Raw genomic sequence first — 16,495 nt, 5'->3', positions numbered from 1 at the left:
ATTCATTTATTAACTCTAACAGGTGTGTGTTTGTTTTGCAGATTTTTAGGGTTTTCTAGATTGTGGCAGCTACAAATACAGTTTTATTTCTTTCTTTCTAATATGGAAACCTTTTATTTCTTTTTATTGCCTAATCGCTTGGGCTAGAACTTCTAGTAGTATATCAAATGGAAGTGGTAAGAGCAGGCATCCTTGTCTTGTTTCTGATCTTGGGGGAAAACCTTTCAATCTTGTACCAATGAGATTGGTAATAGCTGTGGGTTTTTTCAGAAGTGCCCTTTGTCATGTTGAAGTTCCTCTCTGTTCGTAGCTGTTCGTAGGTTGAGTGTTGTAGGTGAAGTTGGAAGGAACTTACCCATCTGTTGAATAAGGGTTATTGGTCTGTGGTTTTCTCGTGGTGTCTTTGCCTGGCTACAGGACCGCCATGATGCTGGTCTTGTAGAATGAATCTGGAAGGGTGCCCTCTTCTTTAACTTTTTGGAGGAATTTGGGAAGGATTGGTGTTAATTCCCTTGTAAGTGTTTGGTAGAATTCACCTGCAAAGCCATCCGGTCCTGCGCTTTTCTTTGTTGTTGTTTTATCACTGCTTCTATTTCCTCATTAGTACTGTTCTGTTCAGATTTCTGTTTCTTCTTGTGTCAGTTTTGGTAGTTTGTGAGTTGCTAGGAATTAGTCTTGGTTATCCAGTCTGTGTAGAGTTGTCCACAGTCTTGTCTGGCAGTCCTTTTTATTTCCAACAAACTTAGAAGTAATGTCCTATCTTTCATTTCTAATTTTATTAGATTCGGACCTAAGTATGTCTTTTCATATCAGTTCTGAAGTTTGTTTTATTTTGGTTTACTATCGTACATTGCTATTACATAGAAATGATTGATTTTTTTAGTTATTCATTTTGTATCCTGAAACCTTAATTAATTTTCTCATCAGTTTTATGAGGGTTCTTTTGTTTCAGTTCCTTGGGCATTTCTACATAGATATTCTGCTGTCTATATATTTGGTTGGTTTGACGTCTTTGCCGAGTGGTATGCCTTTGGTCTCCTTCCTTGTGTTTTGTGCTGGTTGGCACTTCTGTACAGTGTTGAGGTGGGATGATGAAGGTGGACACCTTTGCCTTGGTCTTGGTCTTGGGGGAGGGCATTCAGTCTTAGCCACTGAGAATGAGGTGAGCTGTAGGTTTTTTGTAGGTATCTTTTATCAGGATGTAGAAGTGCCCTTCTATTCTTGATTTACCATGAATGGATACTGAATTTTTTCGGGTCCTTTTTCCTTGAATTGACTGATAATGATCATGTGGTGTTCCTTCTTTAGACTGTCAGCATGGCAGATTCTGTTGATTTATTTTTCAGTATTGAACCAACCTGACACCCTAAGATGAGCCCTCCTTGGTTGTGATGTATTGACCTTTTCACGTATTGCCAGATTCAGCTTGCTAATGTCTTGTTGATGAGTTTGTGTCCATATTCATGAGGGATGCTGGTCTGTAGCTCTCTGGTGCTGTTCTTGTCTGGTTTTGTGCAGCATAATGCTGACCCAGTGAAATGAGTTGGGAAGCATCCCCTTCTCCTTTGTTTTCTGGAAGAGATGGTGTCGAATTGGCATCACTTCTTTAAACGTTTGCACCCAGTAAAACCAACTAAGCCTAGATGTTTTTGTGTGTGAGGTTTTTAACTAGCAGCATAATGTCCTCACGAGTCCTAGAATTACCCAGGCTATGTCATTTATCTTGGGAGAACTCGGCTAGATTGTAGAATCGGTGCATTCCATATAAACTGTCAAGGTTCTATGTATGCAGTTGTGCACACAGCTCCTTTCTTGTCTGTCTGCAGGATTTGTAGGGGAAGCCTCTCGTTCCTGATATGATGACTTTGTGTCCTCTGTTTTTTCTTTTCTTGGCCAGTCTTGCTGGAGGTTCACTGTTTAATTGGCCTCTTCACAGAACCAGTGTTTGGTTTCTTCTATTTTTCTCTTTGTTCTTCTGTTTTCAGTTTCACTGACGTCTGCTCTTTATATATCCTTCCTTCTGCTTGCTCTGGGTAGATTTTTTTCCCTTTCTTTCTAGTTTCTTAAGGTGGAGTCTTAGATTATGATTTGAGATCTTGTTTTCCAGTAGAAGTGTTCATGCACTGCTTCAGCTGCATGCCGCAGTGTGGTGTCGTGTTCTCGTTTCATTCACGTAAACGTACTTTAGAATCTCATCAGTCGTTTCTCCAAACAACGTGTCATTTAGATGTGCGATGTTAGATTTTCAGACGTTTACAGATTTTCCTGCTACTTGTCTTTTACTGACCTCTAATTCCATTATGGTCTGTGAGTATAGTTTGTACAGTTTCAGTTTTTAAAAATGTGCTAAGGTTCGTTAAATGCCGCAGGAATACGCCCTATCTTGGAGAATGCTTACCTGTCCTTGAGAAGGACTCTGTTGTCCTAGGGGGTGCATTATGCCCGTGTCCATTAGACCTGCCTGGCCCATGGCCCGTGCGGCCCCTTCTGCCTCAGCGTCTGCTTGTTGCTGCGAGTAGGAGTGGGGGCTCCAGCCGCACTCCCACTCTCCTCTTCTGTCCCTCCAGTGCGGCCCGCTGTTGCTTCGTGCATTTCGACATTCTGCTTTTAGCAGCAAGCACACTGAGGGTTATTGTGTGCTGCTGAACTAACCCCTTTCCAGGCACGTTCTCAGCAGTGTGTGTTTGCTTTGTGTCCATGTCACATTTGGTAATTCCTGCAAGAAGTCTCGACTCTGTTGTTCCTACGTGTGGTATGATTGGTGATCAGTGATTATGATTCACGGAGGCCCAGGTGGTGGTTAGCACTGTTAGCGGTCAGGTGTTTCTTCGTTCAGGCGAGTGCACTTCTGTAGGACCCGCGGCTCCTGCAGATCCCGCAGGCTGCCGTGTGCACGGGGAACCAAAACACTCGCTCGATTCGCTTTTCTGTGGCTCTGGGACCCAGCCCGCGGGGTCTCCGCGCTGTGTCTGCACGTTGTGTCATCGTGGCCCCTTTCGGGTGGGCCGCTGGCTGGTCCCCTGCATCCGACGTCGACATAGCCACTTCGGCTCGCTCCCTTCTTCCTGTCGCCGTTCCTTTTTTTCACGTTTCTTTCTTGCGTGAGCCCTTACTACGTGCCAAGCACTGACTCATTTAATTCTTAAAACAAGCTGTAAAAAACCCAGTATGGACTATTACTATCCCAACTTTATAGATGAAGGAAGTGAGAAAGGAGTAAGTATCTTGTCCAGGGTGATATTGTAACCTTCTTTCATGCCAACTGTTCATTTTGGATTAAGTTTTGGTTTGCAGGAGGCTTGCAAAAACAGGACAAGAGCTCCCATGGGCATGTTTCCCGTCATCTCGAACATCTTCCGCTGGACACACCTGCTGTGGGCTTGTACCGTCATCCTTTGGCTGCGCCGTTCATCTGCCCGCTGACGTCCAGTCCGGGCCCCGCCTTGGTTTTGGTTACCCCTGCCTCCTCTGCTCCAGACAGCATCCTGGTCTCTCTCTGTTTCCTGCAACCTCATCAGCACTGGCCAGGTGGCCGTGGCTGTCCCCGGGCCAGGCTTGTCTGACGTGTCTCATGAAGAGACCTAGGTTTGGGCTCTTGGGAGGAAGTCCATGGAGGTGAGGCCTCCTCATTGCAGGAGACCAGGGGTCCGTAACACCGACACTTCCTTCCCGACGCACATCCTTGGTTCTCATTTTATCGCAAGTCGCTCTTTCCAAACTCCGCTTAGCAATTTCTGCTGAACAGCCACGTGCCACCAACACAAGGACACGGTTCAGCCAAACTCCTTGCGCTCTGTGGTGAGGCCCACCTTTCCTCCACCTTCCAGAACATGCTCTTTGCTTCCACCGGAGTCCTCCCCATAGTTACCCTCAGTGCCCAGATTCCTGGCTGTAGCCTGTGCCCATCACCCGCTCTGAAGCCGCGTCCGCACGGGCAGGGGCTTGTCGCAGCGGCCTCCACCCCTTGGGACCAAATCTGCCTCCGCGCTTGGGCCACCATGGCAGATGGCACAGCCCGAGCACCTTAAGCAACAGACATTTATTTTCTCCCTGTTGGAGCCTGTAAGTCTGAGGTCAGGGGGCCACGTGGTTGTTTCTGGTGAGGACCCTTCCTGGCTGCAGGCCTTGCCTTCCTGCCGAGTACTCATGGTGGGGGACAGTGTGCACAAGCCCTCGGGTATCTCTCTTACAGGGACACTTACCCCTTCACGGGGTACCACCCTCAGGACCTCAGCGAACCCTGCCTGCGTCCACGTTCCATCACACGGGGGTTAGGGCTTCAGCATAAGAATCTGGGGGGACACAGACGTTCAGTGCATCGCAGGACCCCCTCCTTGCATGGACGACCCCAGAGCTGGGCCGGCAGCCTCTCTGTGCTGCAGACCCCACTGCGAGATCCGACATTTGTTGCGTGTGGACGCGGTCATCTGTGCCTGTGAGCCCGACCCTTCTCTCTGTGCTGGAAACAGGGCGGGCGTGTGACGCACTGCACGGTCCTGAGCCGACGGTCAGGGCCCGTCGGGGAGGGGGAGGCAGCAGGGAGTGCGTGCCACATGGGAGCAACGGGCGCTCAGGCTGGACAGGTGCATCATGGGCCAGTGCCGCCGGCTGTGCCTGTCCAGGCCGTTCTGGGGCCTCACCCTGGCACCCCCTCCCCCATCACCGTTGCGTGGTCCAGTGGGAGCGGCTAGCAGCCGCCTCTCCTCGCCGATTCCCGTGCACACCCTGCTTTGACTGGCTTCGTCTTCTCGAGAGGTGATCCGGGATGTCGTCCGGTTTGTGTAGCGGCCCCCTCGTCTCAGCAACCTGGAGGCAGTTTCTAGAAACTCACTCCACGGCTGCTTGCTTTGAACCACTTGAAGGCAAAGCAGCCTTGTGAGCTTTGGAACACAGGCGGTTTATTCTCTCTCCCTCAGCAAGGTAACAGTTTGCCTGAAGAGGAGGCCCAGGGAAAGGAGGTGCTCCGTCTTAAAACGCGTAAACAAGCGTTATTTATGTGGGTTTGTTCTCTGACAGCGGCATGGATTACAGCAAGCCGTCTTATCAATACGCCTACAGCCACGCATGTGCTTATTTGAATGTAGCCCTCGAGAACATTTGCTCACGAGCCTTCAGAATCCGTAACCTGTTTTCACAGCAGCCTAGCAGGGCTTCTCATGCAGCCTGTGCCCAAGATGCAGTGGTCCTTCCCACAGAAGGCTGCTTCCCCGAGGCGGCAGGTGCTGCCCCCCCCCCACTCCTGGGGGCACCTCCTTGTCCATCCCTCGGAGAAGCCCTGACCCAGCAGGAGCCCATCTGCGAGGGGGGCGCATGTCCGCGCTCTGGCCAGTGCTCCCGCGTCTGCGGGGGGGCGGGGGGGGCCTGCAGCAGCGCTCGTGGGGGTGTGGGGTGGTGCACGTCAGCAGGTGTTTCTGCAGCTTTATTGGGGTGTGGCCGACAACAGGCTGCACATGTTCAGAGTGTAGTGTGATGTTCTCACAGACACGCACGCCCCTGTCAAACGGTCACCACACTCCAAGTGCTGGACCTGCCCGTCACCCCCAACGTTTGCTCTCGAGGGCTTGGAAGCCTCCCTTCCTCCCCCATCCCAGGCGGCCCCTGATCTGCTCTCACTCGAGCGGACTGGCTGGCGTTTGATAAAGTTGGAGAGGAACGGACTCGCGCAGTGTCCACTCTTCTGTGCCCGGCTTCACAGTTCTGACATCGCAGTGCGTGCGAATCAGTGGTGTGTTCCCGTAGATTGCTGGGTCGACGTGCTGCGGTTTGTCTGCGTGCACTAGGGGTGGGCATTCGCTTTCCCCGGCTTTCGGCCGCCACAGACAAAGCGGCCTACAAATAAAGTCCTTGTGTGGAGATATACTCCTGTTCTCTCGGGTCACTGCCGACGTGTGGAACAGCGGTGGCTGTGTGCTGCCCTGTTTTAGGAATCTGCCTGTCTGAGTGGCTGCCCCGCCCAGCATCCCCGCCACCAGCCAACGGCCCCCCAGGGCCTCCACAGCAACACTTGGCCCACAGCCTTTCCCACTGTACCCGGAATCGGTGCGCGGCCGCCCTGCTTGTGGTGTGCACTTTGTTTCCCTAACGACCGATGATGTTGAGCGTCTCTGTTTGTCATCATCGGGGGTCTTGTTCTGCAAAGTGTTCCCACTCGTGTCCAGTTTTTACTCGACGGTTTGCTTCTTGCTGAGTCTGAGCGTTCTTCGTCTGTTCTGGGTGCAGGTCCTCTGTCACATACTTGCCTTGCACACATCTCCCCCCATCCTGCGGCTCGCCATTTCGCTGCCTTGTGAGGCTTTTAAGGAGAAATCTGTATCAGTGTTTTCTCTTTATTTGTGATGATTTGGATATTGTAGCTGTGAAACTTTGCCCATCCCAGATTCGCAGGTTTCCCCCTATATTCTTTAGTAATTTTATAATTTTCCGACTTACATGGAAGTTTCTATTTCCATTTTGAGTTAGTTTTTTATATTACACACATTACAGAATTGGAGGATTTTTTTTTTTTTTTAAACGAATACCTAGCTGTTCCAGCACCATTTGTTGAAAAGACATTCTTTCTGGGAGCCTGGGTGGCTCAGTCGACTAAGTGTCTGACTCTTGATTTTGGCTCGTCGTGATCTCAGGGTCATGAGATTGAGCCCCGCGTCCAGCTCCATGCTCAGCGGGGACTTTGCTTGAGAGTCTTCCTCTCCCTCTGCTCCTCCTCCCGCTCATGTGCACTCACTCTCTCTAAAATAAATAAATCTTTAAAAAGAGAAAGCATCCTTTCTATGCTGAATTGCCTTAGAATATTTATCAGAACAGACTGTCCATGTGTAGGTGTTTATTTCTGGGCTTTGTTGTGTTTCCTCAGTCTGACTTCAGACCAAGGCTGTTTTGGTCACTCTGGCTTTATGACGATTTCTCGAAATTAGGTTGTTAGCTCTCCAGCCTTTTCCCCAATGTTGTTTTGAGCATTCTGGGCCTGTTACATTTCCACATGACTTTTAGAATCAGTTTGTCCGTTTGTACAGAGAAATGTGTGGGATTTGACTGGGGTGGCTTGGATTCTCTCGAACAGTGTGGGGAGAAGTGAGGTCTTGGCAGGCTGGCCTTCTAGCCGCAGCCGCGTGTATCTCCATGTGTTTGGGCTGATGGTAATTCCCCTCCGCTCAGCGGACCCCTGCATAGTTATCAGAGGGTGGGCCTCCGACAGCTTCTCCGGATTGATCTCCACGTGCTCTGTGTTCTTGGATGCTGTGTTATGTTTTCCAGTTATCCTTCTTTTCTAGCTCAATTCCATTAGGGTCACGGAAGATACTTTGAATTACTAAAATCCTTTTCAACATGTTGAGCCTCTTTGCGTGGCCCAGCCTCTGTCTGTGTTCATGAATGTGTGTCCGCCCGAGAGGACTGCCCTCTGTTGTGGTGGTCAGAGTGCTTCCACCGGACACTGAGTCAAGTTGGCTGGTCATGTTGTTCCTGTCTGCTTTTCCTTCTGGGGTTTTTGCTTCTCATTCTACCAGTTATCGAGAGCATGACCGTGGGCTTGGCTATCTCTCCTTGCCTTTCTACCAGGTTTTGCTGCATCTCTCTTGAAGCTCTGTCGTGAGCCTGTGTGTGTTCAGGTCGGTAGTGTTCTCCTGGCCAGTGGCCTCTTTGTCATTGAATTTGCCTCGTGGGAGCCATTCCTGGCTCTGAACTGACTTGGACGCCAGCGGGGTCTCCAGCTTTCTGTCTTCCCCGTGCCACTGTCTCACGGAGCTTTGCCTCTCCGTGTCAGGAGCGCTCTTTTGAGGCAGCGCATAGTGGGGCTGTTCTGCCCACTCTGACGGCCTGCGTGTAGGCGGGTGGGTAGGCGGCGCACATGTCATGTGGCGGCCGGTACAGCTGGGTCTCACTCTCCTCTTCTCGTCTCAGCTCTTCCTCTGCATTCCCCGTTCTGATTTTCTGGCTTCTTTCTCATTCAGTGGGTGTGTGTCATTATTTCATTGTATTTCCTTTTTTCACTTACTAGTTGCCACTCTTGGCTATTTTGGGGGTTGTTTTTGGGGTTACGGTACACATCTTCCACTTACCACAGTCCTCCTGCAAGCGATGCCGTACCTTCCCACACGGGCAGCCTCGTAAGCCCGTGTGTCTGATGTTCCCCTCGAGCCCCTGTGCGTGTCACACATTCTAGTCAGACTTCTACCTCAGACCGCAGGACACTTTTGTTAGTGTTGTTGAAACGGTCTCTTCAAAAAATAGTAATGTGCTTTTGTGTCTTGGCTAGAAGATGCCGTGTGTATATACACGGTGGAATATTACTCAGCCATAAAAAAGAATGAGATCTAGCCATTTGTGATGACATGGATGGACCTCGAGGCTGTTATGCTCAGTGAACTAAATCAGAGAAACACAAATGCCGTAGCGTTGCACTCACGTGGAATTCAAAGACGAAACGAGTGATCCAATGAAACAAAACAGAAGCGACTCACGGATGCGAGAACAAACTGCTGGCTACCAGAGGGGGAGGGGTGGGCAAACCGGTGGGGGGATTAGGAGCTACAGACCTGCAGTTATAAAACGGGTGAGTCTCGGGGTGTGGCGTACAGCACAGAGAACGCAGCCCAGGACCACACAGTGACTTTGTGTGGAGACAGACGGTGACGTCCATAGTCGCTACACCGTGGTGAGCCTTCCTCGACGTCCGTGGTCTCAGAGTCTCGGCGTCACACACCTGAAACTCGTGTGATGGTGTTTGTCAACGGTACGTCAGCTGCAAATAGAAGCTAGTAATTTCAGTGTCCTTATAAGATTTAGATGAAATTGAAAACTACGTACTTGCCAGGGTAGTCACGCTCTCCACTGCTGCTTGCTCCTTTGCGTGGATCCCAGTCTCGGTGGTGGGGGGGGGCGGTGGCTAAGCGGAGGCAGGACAGGTAGGAGCTTGCACGTGTCCTGTGCCTGGTGGTCCACTCCCAGGAGGTGTGACCACATGTCACAGAGGACACAGAACCACGGAGATGGCCTGGAGAGAGATGCGGGCTGAGGGGGGAAGTAGGCTCAGGGGACCGTGCAGCGTCCCTCCTCCGTCATGGGCTTCCCTTGGCCTCCCTCGTGGAGCAGGTCTGCTGGTGACGCGTTCTTGTAGGTTCCATTTGCCTCAGAACATCTTTATGAATATTTTCATTGGGAATCAAATTCTAGGTTGGCATTTTTTTCTTATTTCAGTATTTCAGAGATTTTTCTTTTTGTCATGTGCAAAGGGGGCTCTGTCTTGTGCTTGGGGTTTGTTGAGCTTCTTAGATCTGTGTATACTTTTTATCAAATTCGGCACTTTCCTGCAGTGTTTGTCCTTCTCTCCCTCCCTGTCCTTTCCTCCGGGGGCTCCACCCACACGGATGTTGTGCTCCGTGAAGTCGCCCCACAGCTCAGTGACGACCTTGTCAGTCTTAAATATTCCTTTTCTTATCTGTTTTACTCGGGATTATTTTCAGTATTTTGTGTGTTGGGTTGTTTTTTTCTTTTCTTTTCTATAGTCTTCAAGTGTGAAACCCTTTCTCCTACAGAGTCGACTCTGTAATTAGCCCCTCCAGTGTGTTTGTCAGCTCGGGTGCTGGGCCTTCCCCTCCAGGGATTGGGTCGTCTTGCTCTTTCCTCCTTACCCCACTGAGCTGCTCAACAGCAGACTGGTGTTCCCGTGTCCCAGCACTTTAGTAACCGTTTTAATGTCCTTGGGTGCTACTTAATGTCTGCCGTTCTTGGTCGGTTTCAATTGATTGATTATTCTCCTCATTATGGGTCATATTTTCCTACTTCTTTTAATGCCTGCTAGGCCTTGATTAGTTGGCAGACACTGAATTTTGGCTTGTTGGATTCTGAATGTTTTTGTATTCATATAAATCTTCTTGAGCTTTTTCAGAGATGCAATTAGGTTTCTTGGAAAGAGTTTGGTCCTTTCAGATCTTGTGTGATTTGCTGGGTCGTCCTGGAGCACTTCTCAGTCTAGAGATAATTATCTCTCGCTCCTGAGCCAAGACCTTCCTGAATAATCTATGAAATGTGAGCTTTCCATTCTGGCTGGTGGTGGGGAAGGCCCTGTTCCTCAGCCTGTGTACGTGCTGGGCACTGCTTCCTGGACACACTTTTTGATTTTTAAATCATGTGAATATAGTGCCTTTCAGAAAATTAACTTTAAAAAATGAAGACAAAAATAAGACTTTCTTACGGTGAGCTGAAGCCTGCTGCTCGCCTGTGTCGGCCGCTGGCCTTCACATAGCCTCTGGGCCCATGACGGAGGAGGGACGCTGCACGGTCCCCTGAGCCTACTTCCCCCCTCAGCCCGCATCTCTCTCCAGGCCATCTCCGTGGTTCTGTGTCCTCTGTGACATGTGGTCACACCTCCTGGGAGTGGACCACCAGGCACAGGACACGTGCAAGCTCCTACCTGTCCTGCCTCCGCTTAGCCACCGCCCCCCCCCACCACCGAGCTGTGGTCTGTGAAGACCCCCTGCAGAACCATCTTGGTCAGAACAGACACGTGGGCTGCACTCCCGGCCGGCGTGAGAGAGACACACACACACACACACCCACCCACACCCACACAGACCCACACCCACACACCCGTCTGTCGGAATGGATGGGCGAGCTGCTGTGTATGTCCTGATGGTCCGGCTCTTCTTGCAGGTTGAAGATTGAGGAGCTGGAAGGGGAGCGCAGTCGTCTGGAAGAAGACAAGAAGATGCTGGAAATGCAGCTCGAGCGGTTCACCCTGCAGGTGCGTACTGGCGGGCGGCCACGGCTGGAGGCTCCTCCCAGAGCTCCGCGTTCTCCCGGCAAGCATGCCCTGCCCTCCCGGCTTCTTCCTGCGTGTCCGTGCCTCCCTCACGCACAGACGTCCCGTCTTCTGGGTCACCAGACTCAACCGAGCTAGGGCCCTCCCGGACGCACACACCCCTGGCTGGCTGAGAGCATGTGTCCCAGAGCCCAGCACAGAGGGTGTCCCGCCTTCGGGCCGCATGTCACCAGCCCATGGCCCCGGGCCTGTGCTCCACCGGCGTTCTCCCCTCCCCCTGCACTGGCCACGGCCCGTGAGACCTTCTCTGTTTGGGCTCGTATCCAGGCCCGTCCCCACCTGCCTGCAGCCGCGAGGTCACACTGCTCTTCACACCGTTCACTCCGACTTTGTTTTTCACTGTTATCCTCCTGTCTAAATTGTTCCATGGCAAGGAACCTGCAGGTTTGTGATTAGCCAGATTTTGGACAGGCCATTGGTTTTATCTTGACACCTATTAGAAGCAAATCAAATCTCTTTTTTGTTACCGATTCTTGGAGTCGGGAGAAGTGACAGCTCTGATGAAGCGAGGTGCCGTGAGCCGTGGCTCGCAGCGTTCAGCTCTGGGAGCCGCACTGGTTTAATTGGGCCGCGGTCCTCAGAAGGGAGAGCTGGGCTGTTGGCAGGTCGACCCCAGCGGCCCATCAGCCGGGCCCTGTCAGAGCAGGGTTGGCGGGTGTCTCCTGCGTGTCCAGTCAGGAACAGCCTGTGAGCGGGGCTCATGGCTGCCCAGGCCCCCCCACCGCGTGATGGGGGTGCAGTGAGTCCTGCTGGAATCTTTCCCTTTTTCCTGCCTCTGGGCTTCCAGGCCTTTCCCAGGGAGCCCGCTGTGGCTCTTGGCAGGGTTTCTGGGGTGCGGTGCAGAGCACTGTGGCTGATGGACGTTCGCCATCCTGGGAGATGGGGTGTCCGGTGCTCTTCCCGTGTCAAGTGTTCCTGGGTGGAGATACTTTGAGCTCCACGCCGACCCTCGGGTGGGGCAGAGGTCTTGCAGCAAGTCCTGGAGCTGCTCACGGCCAAGGGGCTGGGCACCTGCTCACGGGGGCAGGTGGCATCCGTGTCCGTGGGAGCTGGGGGGCCCGGGACAGGCTTGTGGGGCCAGGTTTCCGTCATGCTGGGGGCTCAGGTGCGTGTGCGGGGATGTGGCGGTACTCCCTGAGCTCGGCCACGGCCCTGGGGCGGGGGTGGCAGGGCTGAAGCGCAGAGGAGTGGGTGGTGGCGGCTTCTAGATAGCCTCGCACCGCTGCCTCCTCTGCTCTGGTGGGTGTCCCAGGCCTGGGGACGTTTGCTGGTCCCGCGGCAATGCCGTCTCTGACCTTGAGCGGCAGTAAGAGGAGGGCCGTGACAGTCTGTCCATGTTCCCGCTTGCAGCTCAAGTCCATGAGGGCCGTCCCCGCACCTAGACTGGGGCTCGTCTCGGGAAGGTCGGCCACGCACCATCACTGTGCTCTGCAGACCTCTCCCTGTGTCCACGGTCCTCAGTAGGAGGTCCTGATGAGGAAACGTCCGGTCAGGGAGGAGCAGTCGTTCGGTCGAGGGCACCCAGCAGGAGAGGCAGAGCTGGGCTGGGCACCCAGTCCCCTGTCTCCTGGCCTGCTCCCCCCACCGGCCGCGCCAACCCGCATCTGTCGTGTGGTGCTGGGGGCAGGCACAGGTTGGCGCCCCAGGGCTGAGCTGACTGCTCCAGAGGGCGTGGGCGCTTGCCGTGGAAGCAGCGGTTCTGTGACCCCGACGCCGTCCCTTCTTCCGGCTCACGACGAGCGCCGGTGAGCCCAGGCCCTGCCGAGGGTGCAGAGACACGGGGCTCCGCCCTGGAACCCTGACCCCCCAGGACAGACAGGAGTGAAGGCGGCGAGTCAGGGCAAGGTGAGCGGCCGTGCGGGTCACGCAGAGCGGACAGGAAGAACTTGGGTCTGGCCGGGGTCCAGGCAGCCGCGAAATGGGTGTGAAGGCGACTTGGACACTCAGAAACAGGAGGGCATCGTGGGGTCCTCAGCTGGACCTGTCCCGTCCCTTGCCCGGGTGGCTTTAGGCATGTTGGCTTTCCCATGTGAGCCCCCACTTCGTCCTTTATAACTTTGGGCTAACCATGTGCACGTGGGGGTTCCTGGGGAGAGGAAACGCGTGTGGAGGGCAGAGACCTCACCCCTTCACCTCTGCGCCGGGGCCTGGGAAGCAGCAGGCCTGCCACGGGTGTCTTCGCCCCTGCTGCCCAGCAAGCCCCACGCAGCCCAGCCACGGCCGGCGGGGCGCTCCTGTGCGCATGCCCTCCCGCTCTCCCCTCTTCCCTCTGCAGACAGGCTTCGAGTTGGGCCGCTTCGAGGAAGATTGATTAAAATCAGCTGCAGTTTGACTTAATTGGGAACATATGCTTGGAGAGGGAGCGCCACTAGTTAGAACTTCTTGTAATCAGTTCACAGCTGGTTGGTGAGGCAACAGCTCCCGTTCCCAATCCAAGCCTGCTCCTCGCTCTCCGGACGGCGCGGGCTGCGGGGGCGGGGCCGTTCCCACGCTCGACCCGGTGCCCCAGCCCACGGAGGGGCCCCCGCCAGCCGCGGGGGACTGCTGCTGTCTCGTGCGCTCCCCCCTTTAGAGATGGGGAAACCGAGGCCCACAGCCAGCGCATGAGTGGCTGGCTCACAGACCCCTTCTGTAGAGGCAGGATGGGCTGGGCCAGGTCCAGATGTCCCGGGGCTGGGAGTGGGCAGACCACCTGGACGGCTGGGCCTGGAGGCAGGGGGCGCCCTGTGCTTCCCGTGTGGCTGCCGGAACCAGGGGCTGGCCACCACGGCCCTGGGCCCCCTGCTCCCTCCCACCCCGCCCCTGCCCCGCACACCTGTCCGCGGCGGGCCTCGGTTTCCCAGAGCCAAGAGAATGATTGCGGAATGGCAGTAGGACTCACGTCCCATTGGCCTCTTCTCGGTGGGTGGGCTCTGGTGCGGGTGGTGGCTGCGGCCCTCACCGTGGCCTGTGGCCCTGGCCTCAGGCCACTTTGGTGACCGCGGTGACAGCTCCCAGGCCGGCCGAGCAGGGCCCGGGCCCCACCAGTGTTAATAGTAACGCTGCCGTCCCGTGCCTTACCTTGACGACACACGTGCTTTCCCCATTCGTGTTTCTGATAGGCCAGATGTGGGGACGGTGACAGCCACGGGCCACATGAAGCTCTGGAGGTGCAGCTGAGAGGGGCGGCGGACGCGAGTCTGTCAGCAGCCCTGGCCGGACACCTGAGTGCACAGCACAGCCTGGCCACACGCTTGCGCTCTGGGCCCTCGGCCCCCTGGGTTTGCCCTAGCGCTTGATGAGCATTCTCAAACGTACAGCCGGGCGAATTCCTCCGTGGAGACCCGCTTACCCACCACCCACATCCAGGCGCGAGCATCTTACTGTGGGGGCCTCCTGATACCACCCCTCTGCCATCCATCAGTGCTTTTACATTTTTCTGATGCATTTTAAAGCAAATTGCAAACATCTGCACCCTTCCCTGTAAATGCTTCAGCATGTAATCAAGCAGAATTCTTCTCTGGGAGTGGAGCCCACGTCTCACTGCCCCTCCGTGCTGCCTGATCACGCTGCTTATTCAGCCAGGTGACCATCAGGGGTGGGCGCAGGTCCCAGTTCCCCCCCCAGCCCACCCCGCGCGCCGGCTCCCCCGGGGCTGGGTGGGGCTGCCTGTAGCCGGCCGGCAGCGCTGCTCAGGAAAGGGACCAGACTGCAGCCCAGTGACATTTGAAATAAGTATCTTTTTTGGAAACGGAGTGGGTAGAAAATTGCTGGGTTGTCTGTGAGCGGAAAGCTCACGGTGCCCGTGGAGCCGTCCCCGCTCCCATCCCTGCGTCAGCAGGCAAGCAGCTCTGTCTCATCAGACCCTCCCGGCCTCCACCTCCTTCCCTCTTCTTGAATACGAGGTTGGGGGGGGTGCTGCCCTCCTCACCCTGTGCTGCCCTCTTCCCTCTGACGCTGTGACAGGATGGCCCCCCGGGTGCCCACTGGTTCCCTCCACCTGCAGGTTCCTCCAGCCTGGCCTGGGCCCCCCCGGGGACAGACCTCCCCGCCCCCACCTGCCAGGGAGCCCTGAGCCGAAGGCAGGCCTGACCTCTGCTTCTTAGAACCCTCCTGCTCTGTTCCCCTGTGGCCTGTCTGGCTGCTGACCACGCCCTCGGGCATGTCCTGCCCCTGGCTCGCCCTCTGCCCACACTCCTGCAGTGCTCTCTGGGTTCCTTCCTGGAGGGGCCGAACCCCACAGGCCATGTGCTGGGGATGCGTGGGTGGAGGGTGAGCCCCAGAGGGGGTGACCGGAGCAAAGGGCTCTGTGTATGGCATCTCCGTGTGTGTGTGTGTGTGTGTGTGTGTGTGTAGGATAAACTTCTGGAGGGAGATCATGGGATCAGAGGGTACCTGCACTTACTCTGGTAGATTCTGCTGTGGGACGGCGTCGACCGCAGCCTAGGAGAGCGCCAGCTCCCCGCGGCCTCACTAAGAGTGCGCTGTGATGCCGGGAGATCTTCTGCCGGTGGGGGGGGTAGGCCAGTATACTTTCAACCTTCAGTCCTTTCATTACACGCGGGAGTGAGGGCCCTTAAGTACGTTCGTGTGTGCTAATGTCCGTGGTCCGTTTTTCAGATGGGTTGTTGGTCCTGTTGATTTTGTGGAGCTTTTTGTATTTTGAGGAGTTGAGGTGTTTTTGTTTTAAGTTGTGACTGTATTTTCCAGTTGATCGTCTGTCTTTTGACTTTGCTTGAGGTGTTTTTAACGGAGGACAGGTTTTGGTCTTCGGGTTTTTCTGTAAGTGCGTTTGTTGACGTTGCCTCTGGGCTCAGGTTGTGCAGGGCTCTTCCACGGCGGTTTTGTTTTTCACATGTGAGTCTGCGTTGATGCGGCGTTTGGGTACAAAGCCCGACATCAGCCTGTTCCCCAGCAGGGCTCCTCCCGGTAGCCCCAGGACCGCTTACTGCACAGCCTGTCCGCGCTGGGGTGCGGGGCCGCCCTCTCGGGCCCGGGTGGCTCCCCCGGCTGGTGCACCCCGTCCTTCCCGGCCCTGTGACCTCTCCTGCAGGATTTTCCTGGCACCTCTTGTTTACTTTTATGTGCCCCCTGGAATGAACGTATCTAGCTCCCCTAACCAATGTAGAAATTGTTAGGTTTCGTGGGAGATGAGGGTGAACCTCTGGGGTCCAGACATCGTGGGACGGTTGCTCTTCTGTGCAGGAACGCTACTGTGTCTGCATTTACGGGGTCCCCGTTGTGCCCCACCGGAACGCTTACAGACAGGTGTTCCTCTCCTATGTTACCTCTGGGTCGGGGGTCTTTCCTTCGGTGTCCTGGCCGGGCGAGCGCACACGTGGACTCTGAGCTCCGCTCCGGAGGTTTGTGACCCTCCTCGGGGCGGGCAGGCGTGTGCCCCGGACCCGCGCTCCTGGACGGGCGTGTAAAACAAGACGCTTGAGGAGAGAGCCTCCCTTCCCCACCGTGGCGCCCGGCTGCTCATGTTTATTAACGCCGAGGACTAAGAAAAGCCAGCTTGCTGATGTGCACTTGTGTGGAGACATTTCGACAGGCACTGATTTCTTTTGATTTTTTTATGAGGAGAACGACGTGTCTTGAATAATAAGCCCCTTCACATCCCATGAGCCGGGGCCAGCAGGCGTCTCCGCGGGGCCGCAGACCCCCTAGGCTGCTGGCCCGGACGGCCTCTCCCCC

The 16,495-nt window shown here is 54.8% G+C and overlaps 1 protein-coding gene across 14 annotated transcripts in view; it reads left to right on the top strand.

The window, feature by feature from the left end:
* MAD1L1 (mitotic arrest deficient 1 like 1) overlaps nucleotides 1–16,495 on the top strand; it is a 317,188-nt gene that overhangs the window by 219,385 nt on the left and 81,308 nt on the right. For all 14 annotated transcript variants that reach the window (XM_081819242.1, XM_081819246.1, XM_081819248.1 and 11 more), the window contains one exon: nucleotides 10,651–10,741. In XM_081819242.1, coding sequence (XP_081675368.1) covers nucleotides 10,651–10,741 — 91 coding nt within the window. The remainder of the gene's footprint in view (nucleotides 1–10,650; nucleotides 10,742–16,495) is intronic.

This window comes from Leptonychotes weddellii, chromosome 5 (assembly GCF_054177405.1).
Source record: "Leptonychotes weddellii isolate Sample4059 chromosome 5, ASM5417740v2, whole genome shotgun sequence".
Lineage (NCBI taxonomy): Eukaryota > Metazoa > Chordata > Mammalia > Carnivora > Phocidae > Leptonychotes > Leptonychotes weddellii.
The sequence above is the reverse complement of the archived record's forward strand: the minus strand, read 5'-3'. Positions and strand labels throughout refer to the sequence as shown.